General features: G+C 38.2%; 1 protein-coding gene across 1 annotated transcript in view; it reads left to right on the top strand.

Moving 5' to 3' along the window:
* Positions 1–255: 255 nt before the first annotated feature.
* The window catches only part of PPP1R1C (protein phosphatase 1 regulatory inhibitor subunit 1C), a 50,088-nt gene continuing 40,393 nt past the window's right edge, over positions 256–9,950 (top strand). Inside the window, 3 exon segments of the mRNA XM_027880238.1 lie at positions 256–507; positions 510–634; positions 2,913–2,973. Of these exon segments, the coding sequence (XP_027736039.1) occupies positions 384–507; positions 510–634; positions 2,913–2,973 (310 nt within the window). The 5' untranslated portion in view covers positions 256–383.

Raw genomic sequence — 9,950 nt, 5'->3', positions numbered from 1 at the left:
ACAGAGATCGAATTATTGCATCCACCCCTCCTGCTACCTCCACCCCCAAAATCTGAAAACTTCCTGATTTGTGTTCATCAATAATTAAGAGCCCATCAGCAATACTCAGAGGGAGCTTGCATTGCACTTCTGAGCAGCCAGTTAGTAATATATGGTGGAGAGATCCTCTTTTTCAAATCCCAGGGCTCCAGGCCATGCAATGCTAGTATTGCATTTTCAATTAGCTTCTGAGTGAATGCTTGGCATATGTAGAAGTGAGCTGGTCCACAATTAGCTTATTGTTCCTTTCAGCTTTCTGCTGAGAGGATCTGAAGGACTGCTGAAGAGAGGGGAGAGGGGGGAAAAAAAAAAAGAAAATAGCCAAGCTATTGGCATCTCTGTGGATGTGGAATAAGGGAGTTGCTCGACTCACGCAGACTCCCGTGCTAAGTCGGGAGTTACAGCTGTTACTGCGGAGCACTCAGCCCGGCTGTGGGGACGGCGCCTGGCGAGAGGCACAGACCCAGTCTCAAGCTCCAGGCTCTTCTCTCGTCTGACTCACCTCAGCATCACAATGGAGCCCAACAGCCCCAAAAAAATACAGTTTGCTGTGCCCCTGTTTCAGAGTCAAATAGATCCAGAGGCAGCTGAGCAGGTAAGGAAGATGAGTTTCTTTTGCTATTTTGAGGGAATGGGGTAGGAATGGGGGCAAAATGTGGGGTGAGAACAGGTAATACTTGTGGCCTAAATGCTTTTCTAACTTATATTAGTGAAACTGTAGATTAAATGCTCTGGAGGTGATAGCGATATCTGGATATACCTAAAGAGGGAGAAGGATATGTCCTCTAGCCAGAATAAGGCTTCTTTAAGTTGGGTAGGTTTATTCAGTATATATTTTTTGTGCCTTTCTATAACTGCACTTGTACCCTAATGCATACACTTCACATGAATACACATTCTTAACAAATTAACTCAAGTATATTATTTGTACATAAAGCAAAACATGAAGCTGATAATAGGTACCTAACAGATACATTGGGCAGAAGACCTCTTATTTCTCATTTATTTTACATGAGAAAATACTAGTTATGTTTTGCACTCTAGTCATCACTTCAGTTACTTCCTGTATTTCTCATGATTTTTATACAGTCTTCTTTATGTCATTCTTACAGTGCTTTACATGTTTGAAAAATATACACATTTAGAAATATACCTGACTTGTGTCCACTGGAATTATGTATGTACTATTTTAGGTTTCGACTCACTCCCAAAACATACACATAATATATATCTGTGTAGCAGTACAGACATCTAAAGAGAAAAAGGTATCTATTATTGTGTACGGGTGTGTGTAGACGCGCATAAAAAGATTCACAGGGAGTCTTGGGAGAAAACCTGGATAAATCCTAATTAGGTGACCCAGTATATTTCTCTCAGTACAAGTCCTTCTCAACATTTGCTTCTATTTGGGTAAGTCTAGTTTTAGATGATACCAGGGGAATATTATAACCTTGACTGTTCCGTACCATTAGCTATGAAATTCTTTACACCTATCTGGTTTCCTGAATATTCTGATTTCATGTCTCTTAAAAGGAAGACACTTTTGCCAGAAAACAATGAGTTATGAGTGACCACTGAAAGCAAAATATTAGAAGTGTGCAGAAGAGAATTGCTACCGGTCTTAATTTTGCCCATAGGTGCTTCTGAAATGCAAGATGTCCATACTTTATTGAACAGTTCTGCAATAAATTCAAGCAGAATGTGTTCTGGTATTTTTCTGAAATATGTGAGAACCATAGGATTAGGATTTCCTGGAATTCCCATGGCTTTTGAAATGCGGTGGCCCAAATTCTGCCTGGTATTTATGAGCAGTCCTTTTTTGTGTGTGTGTTGTGAGTTTAATTCCAAGTGTGATACAGTTTCACTGTGGCTGTATGATGAAATTAAAATAGTAAATTCTGCTGTCAGCTGCAGTTATGCTAATCTGGAATAAACCCATTAACCTGATTAATGTAATTTTCCACTTACACCTCTGAAAACAAAATTTAAATCCAACTAAATACAGATGTTGGATCAGCAAATAAAAAAGAGCAAATGCATTGACATTGAGGTTTTGTGTCAGAATGGTTTCTAGCTTAAATACTCTTGGTCCCTCTCTTAAATTCAATAGAATATCAAGCCTGGAGGCTTTAGTGAAACAACAAAAAGCTTTCAGTGCAAATGTGTGCATTATAGGAGGGGAGTCCAATACCATGCAGTTCAGCCACTGTTAATGGAACAAAAGTAGTTACCCAGATAAGCTCTGAATACGAAAAACTGCATACAATTCAGGATTATATATTGGTATGTAAAGATCTGCTGTATAGTGCTTTTTGGAAATACTTTTTTAAAAATCTTAAATACTGGAGGTTTTTTAAGTTAAAGAACAGTAGTTACACCTCTGGCCACAGTTTAGAAATATAAATTCATTGGAAGGCATACCTGTAATATCAACTCAGAAGTGCACATGCAAAATATTACTAATTATTACTTGTGAGAACTATGACAGCACTAGGGATTTGCACATACAAGCTCACAAACGACTGCAATCATCTTTCTGACACAAAGCTAAATGTCAATATTTTAAGATATGACTGATACTTGTCAGCAATGCGTATCCAAAAACTTAAGATGATTACAATATCCTAAAGGTATTTTGGAAAGCTTTCCCCATTCCTTTGCTCTGCCGGTACAAGCAAGAGCATGACCCTGATCACTGTCAGACTACACGAACTGTCAGAAAGACAGTGAAGTGCTGCTGTTCTTTAAATAGTTTCTCTTGTAACTTTGCCTGGTCTATACTCAGGAGGACACTAGATGGATTTTTTGCTTTGCTTTGTATGTGGAGCAGCTGATGGACCCTAATGACTCTCCTTGGTTTATACCTGTTACAGATAAGGAAAAGACGGCCTACACCAGCATCACTCGTCATCATGAATGAACATGTGCCCCCAGGTAGGTGCCAACATACCTTCTAGACCACTGAACTTGTGTACACAGGATTGTCTGCAGACTGGTTTTATTAACTACATGATTTTAAAAATCCAGCATTAATGTCATAGCACTAAATATCAGATAAAGATCTTAGGACTGTTTGGAGTAAGCCCAATGAATACGTGTAATTTTCGGCCTTCAGATAATGTCAATATTTTCACAATTTTATACTCCATGTAAATCTTTTGTTATATGTAGAAAGAGAATTAATATGATGCAGATCCAGCCCTTCCATCCACAAACATTTTCTTTCCTTGGGTGGAGGATTTGCAGACCTGTAAAGTCCAATCTCTAGAGATGCCAGGGTGGCTCCAGGGCTAATTCAACCAAGGGAATTGCTTCTACAAAACAGGTTCTTTTCTAGTTTTCTGATGAAACATGGAATGTGTGTTTTCATTACTGCTGTTCAACTGTGAATACACTATCTTCATCCAAGACTCCCTGCAGAAAATTTTCTGTGGGATGGAATGACTTGAGGTTGCAACATACTTTGTCACATAAATGTGACTTCAGAAAAGTTCTTTAATAAGCTATTTTGGCAGTATTATAAGCAAAAAAGCTCTGCAAAAATGGAAAAATACCAAACACATAATCCCTTTGAAACATAGTGCCTACTTTATATCAAATTTTTCCTTTGTAGTGCTCTGCAACATTTTTTCCTGTCTTATCTCTTAATCACCTGATTCTCTTTTTAAAACCAGTTCAGGTTTTTTCTCACTGATGTGCCTCTAAGGCCATTACTGTGTGCACTGGCACCTCAGTGAAACAAAACTGTCGTAGATCTTTCAGGATCTCTATTTGCTTCACTGTGCTGCTGGTCCCCAGGTCTGATCAACATCACCAGCAGCTGAAATTCCTCAGAAATATACAGATAAAAGCATTTTGAGAGCCTGGCTCTTGGAGCTGAGGTCACTACAGTTCAGCACACAGATCAGGGAAGTTCAAGTCTGTCCTATTGTTATGGTTATCATCTTCTGACCCTGAGAGTGACCCGTGCAACCCCGATCCCATTTTGGAGAGTAGCTTTCTGGCCTCAATTTCGAGCAGTTCAGCTCTCAGTAATGGCACATGAAAAATCTGCCTTAGACTGACTTGCCTTACCCTAGTGGGATCTACAGTGTCTGTTGCTAGGACTTAATTTAAAACAAAATCACCCTGACTGTTAATCTCTTTTGCAATTCACTTTGTACACTTTGTACCATCACATTTCCTTTTATAAACAGATACCTGGTACAATACCAAATCAAAACCAATCAGATAATAAGAACTCTTTAATTTACAGGAAATTTTACTGTAAACAAAACGGTGCATGTCTTTTACCACCTTTCCTGCAATGTTCGTAATAAATCTTTAAATAAATCATTTTTATTATGAGTCAGGATTGCTATAAGTTTCAGTCAACTTCCATACAAGCCCAACTTAGTATTCATCTTCAGTTATTTATATTTATTAATTTAGATATTATCCACTCTTTCTGGATACTGGGAACTAATCTTAATGAAATTATTCTTTGGTTAAATTATAATCTTGTCCTATTTTTAAAATTTTATGTAGAGTCAGACAAAAATAAAACTTTACAACAGCTCCATTTTCCTGCCCTTCACCACGTGGCTCATGTATGAGCACCTAAATGCATATTTCCATGTGGTGTGATTGATATGGGCAAGTGTTTTGAACAGGTTGTGTGCAGGTGCCTGTGTAAACCTGCTGAATACAAGGACTGTAAAGCCAGATTGGAAAGGCAGACAATAGATTTACAAAGGAAGTGGAAATGCTAAAAAATCCTTATAGTCTTAATCTTGCAAGATGCTGTACAGCTTCTGAAATTATTGTATACCTTCAAATTTCTGAGTCATCTAGTGCTAGGGATTCTGGACACCTTGCTGATTTAACCCCAAAATGCTGATCACTTATTGGATTTTGAATAGAATTCAGTGACATGTTAAATGCAATTTGTCTCCAAAAATAGTAACTTCATCACTGCACATGGTTGCATGTAATAAAAGAATAATAATAGTAAGGCTGCTAACTTGACACTCCAAAAAATTTCTTTAGAAATGTGTTTCCCTATATCAACAGGGAAACTGAGCAGCAAAGAATTCCAGTGATACTGTCAAACCTTTTTTAATTAGAGTCCTATCTTGTGGATTTTACCCACTGGAGTACTCTACTTCCTTCATTAGGAGCAAACAGCTAGTGAAGAATATTCTTCCAAGAGTTTGAAGTCCTAATGCAATTCTAAATGTTTGGATGCCCCTGCAAAGTTTAATCTAATTATCTAAACTTCTCTTTTTTTTGAAAAACAGAGACAGGCATTTTCTAAGAATCAGACTTTTCTATAGCCTTCTGTTGCAGCTGCTTCTGATTGCAGCAGGAAAAAAGCAGCATTTTTGTGGTATTCTGATCTGGATGTGGACCCATCTGGAAACCAGAAGGCAGTAAAATGTGTTTGGACATTTCAGAATTTCATAATAAATTCAGTTTGAGTTCTTCTGTACAAAGATCTAAAAGTTGTTTTCTACTAAGTCTTCCCATCCATCCCCTATATCTACTACAGCTTTGACAGGAATATGTCATCACTGACTTAGGTCAGGTCAATCGTGCTATAAAGTGAAGATGGAATGTCTCCTAAGGCTCAGTCCTTTTAAACTAATGACGTGCACTCAAAAACTTTAAGAAGAGTCTGCTTGATTTCCTTGCTTCCACGGAGACAGTGTTAGACCACACTGAATGATTTAAGGGCAGGTGATATATGTGACTACAGGAGTTAATATCCAGCCTGTAGCATCATTTACTGTTGCATTTTCTGATGTTCACTCTGGTTGGTGTCAAATATAATTGCAATCAAAGTCAACAAAAAAGAAATTTGAATTGCAGCAGTAACAGTGATTGCAGTAGACAATATAAGTTTGTGAAGCAACAGTCTCTTTAGGGATGGTCTTGTGCAGGGCCAAGAGTTGGACTTGAAGATCTTTCTGGGTCCCTTCTAACTCAGCATATCCTGTGATTCTATGATAGCAGTAAATAAACTCTTAACTCTTTTGGTAAGTGCTCTGTAAAGTGCTGTTTGATGGGTTGTGTCACATCAGAGCAGAGAAGCTAGCATGAGCAAACTGAGATTTGAATGATGAAGTTGCTTAAATCTATTGTGCTTCAGTTGCTGTCAATGGAGCTATGTTTTCTGAGCAACTGATGTTTGATTTCATAATATCTAATCAGTTTTATTTGAAATTATAAGACCATTTTACTATCTGTGAAAGCAAAGAGAAGTATAAGGTGATAAAAAAATGAGCAGCATCTCATCCTCTGTAGAATGCTGCATGTGTTACTGGGGTCACCCACTCATATTCTGCTATAGTCACAGTTGTTTCATGTCTGCCTTTATAAAAGGAACATTAACAAATTTAGTTTTAAAGACGTATTAAAGTATTATGCTGCATGAGGGTTTAATTAAAAAATTGTTAAAGCTCTTCTGCTTCCTATTTCTCTTGCAATATCATTGGAGTCAACAGAAACTGAATATCACCATACCCTAAAAGCTACCTTTTCTGTACATGCACAACCTCATGTCTCCTTACCAAACATAACAGGATATATATGAAAATCAATTCTTATTATCTGAAATAAAAGTCTGACCATGCTTTAAGCTAGCAGAATATCATACTGCAATAGCTCAAGAAAAAGCTGGTGGTAAAGTGGAGAAGTGATATCTGAGGGAGGAAAGCATGTCAGACCACAACTCAGGTTTAATACCATTAGGGCTCACTTTGATCAGAAAACAATACCAATGTTCCTGTATAGACTGGCTTTGTCACAGAGCCAACACAGTATCAAACAGTCTGGCTGGCAAAGACTGTTCAACTTGTGTCAAAGTGTTCAGTCTTCTTGACTGAAGCATTAGAATATGGGTAAATATTAGAATAAACTGTATTTCTGTTTTCTGCATATTTGCTGTTTCCGCATACCATTTCTACCTTGTTGCCTGTTTTGGCTTCCTTGCCCATAGTGTAAATGTTACTCAGTTTTTGGAAATAAGAAAAACTTAGTAACATGTTTTGATAACTCTTCTCCAGAGCTGCCTTTTTGCATTTTCCAAATCTCATTTCAAGGCAGAAATGGTATACTATCAGTTCAAAAGCAGTATAAAACAACTCAGTACATCTGAGGTTACTGAACAATGGAAATCATAACTTGAAGAAAGCAAGCTGTACCTGTCTTCAGACAAGGAACATGCTTGCAGCTTATCTTTCAGCATTAGCAGGTTTGCTTTCTTGTTCTTAGATGATTTTCTGTTATCCAGAAAGAGATTCATGCCTTTCAACTCACCACCATTTCCCCAGAGCTCTGCTGAGATGCCTCATGAGCAGCCTGAGTATTTAGTGCCCAGCCAGGTGGGTGGTAGAAAGAAAAACTGTCCTTACACCTGTGTCAATTCCATGGCAACCCAAAGTAGTAAAAGTTCTTATGCTAAGTTGGTTTTAGGCACTCCTGGACTTTCCCTGCACAATAAATCTCATTACCACATCCAGATGTGCTTTCCTGGTGATGCAAACCATACCAGAACCACATCCTTGAGGGGATAAATGTGATATGCTTTGCACAACATCAGTTTTTGCGACTAATATGGTTAGATAATGCTTCTAGGTGAATAAATATGTTTGTTTTACATCTAATGGTCACATATTTTTTTTCTCCCAAGAAAAAATAAACTGTGGCCAAAAATACCAACCAAGTAAGAGGCAGCTGTTTCTGGGCATTGTCAGGCAGTTCTGATATATTTTCTCAGGGAAAAATCTCGCTGAAACTTGAATCAGCAGAGAACTCTTGGTCTCAGAGTTAATGAAAGCTGGTATGTTTTTCCAGATCTTGAGATTCTGGTAGGACATACTGCTTACTTTGGTTCAAGAACTAGAAAGTGAGTAAGCCAAATAGCAGCTGTTTTCAGTTGCAAATCTAGACTTCTAATGTGGTAATAAAGCATTCAGAAAAGCAGTAAATTAATAAAAACTGTCATTAACTGTATTTTTTTTTTGGTCAAAATAGTTGGCCTTTCTGTATGCTAAATAAGTATACCATTTAAGTATGCTGTCTCTTTTTATATCAGTCTAGGAGTTTGTGGAGGTATGGCTATGAGCAATGAAAAACATTTGTGTCCCCTCACACCAGAAGATTTGTGTAGCTCAGTGTACCTTACCAATGGCACCAAGATGTTCAGAGATCAGACACTACTTGTCAGGACAGTGAGGACCTTCGTGTTCTTTCAGCTTGTACTGGAAAGGGCTATCTGATACAATGAAACAATGAAATATATAAAACAAACATTGCATAATACTTGGTGACAGGTGATAGAGATTCCAGAACGGATATGAAAATGTCCATGCTTGAAAATATCCTGCTGTTTGCAGGCTGATGTGTGACTGCAAATGTTCAGTGGCAAGCTGCATCCCTTTTTCTTACTTACATACACATACACTGTACTCAGATGCTCTGAGTTTACTCTGCATTTTGGGCTCACAGAAGTGCCTGAGACAAGCCACAGCGAAAGTTCGTCGCATGTATCAGTGGGAGTACAGACTCTATGAAAACGAAAAGAGAAGTTCAAGTACTTTGGAAAAAAAAAAAAAAAAGAAAGAAAGAAAAAACAGTCAGGAGCCTGTGCTTGAGCTGTTCTTAATGCAGCCCAGAAGAAATGGCTCACAGGTTCCAAAAAGAAACAATGAATTTTTTAAAAAAGTTTTCCTTAGCATCATTCATGAAAATGCTCCATTTCATGAATATGCTCCATTTTCATGACAGAGTGAAGATTTTATGTTACTATCACCACCTGTCAAAAGAGCTGTCAGGCTCCCTGTAGTAAGAAGAGCAGGCTGGAGGACAAGGCTTGAGTTGTTTGGGCACTGCTTGGCCGAAACTAAAGATGATCATCAAAGCAGCCAGCTATATTTTACCATTTTTGAGGGCATAAACACATTAATTCACAAATAGAAACATTCCCTGGGATTATTTTAGTCATTGTGTTAACCACATAGTGTGAAACATAGGAAACTTGTACTATTTCATATAGTGCCAAAGTCTGGACTGTCTCTAGTCAATAAGCAGTGCTTTAATGAGGAGAAGGGTCTGAAAGCTACTCCAGAGAAAGTCAAAACAAAAAGGTGTTGTATGTGTTCTGGTCAAAATTCACTTCTTTTACTTAATTTCATGTTTATTTTTATCCACGCTTCCTTCATTTTCAGTGTTTATTGACAACTGCACAGGTACATCTTACATGCCATATAAGCCTGTATGAGCTTGGTTTCTCTACTAGTTGGCGAGTCAAAACAAGCAAGAGTCCCTCCCCTTCACAGGAGCCCAGCATCCCTCTGTGAGGCAGGGCACTGCAGGTTGCACACACCGCCTGAGTAAGCTCTGGTGGATGGAAATAGAGGCTGGATATTTGCAACCAGGACTCAGATTTCTGCCTAGATCAGAGAAGTGGTGCAGCTGAGAGGACATGAAGCCAAAACCAGAAAGGTTTACTCACTCCTAGTATGGGTGGAATTGCATTTAATCCATTTTTCTTGTTCCAGCCTGAAATACCCAACAGATGAAAACTGACATACATTTTAATTATCAGTTCAGCTAAGCTCCTAATGTGTACCCTTTACTTTGTTCTAAGTACCACGTACTTGTTCCTCCTGCTCCCTGCTTCCTGTTAGTTTTGTGTTGGAAGGGTCAATGTCCATGGAACTATCTGAAAGTGAATGAGGTATTTTTAGAGCTGGACCTTGCACTCTTCATCTGTTTTCCTTGTTCCTTATACAAAGGTACCATAGAAACAGCCTTCTTCCACCCCAGGAGATTATTTGCAGATAATTTTTAATATATATGGCTTCATGTTACAGATCTCCAGCTGCTTGATCATTCAGTGTGAGGACTGATAAGCTTTTGGAATGTTT

The sequence above is a fragment of the Empidonax traillii genome, unplaced genomic scaffold (genome assembly GCF_003031625.1).
Source record: "Empidonax traillii isolate 1590-97213 ecotype Southwest subspecies unplaced genomic scaffold, ASM303162v1 scaffold65:size4453928, whole genome shotgun sequence".
NCBI classification, from domain to species: Eukaryota; Metazoa; Chordata; class Aves; order Passeriformes; family Tyrannidae; genus Empidonax; species Empidonax traillii.
The sequence above is the reverse complement of the archived record's forward strand: the minus strand, read 5'-3'. Positions and strand labels throughout refer to the sequence as shown.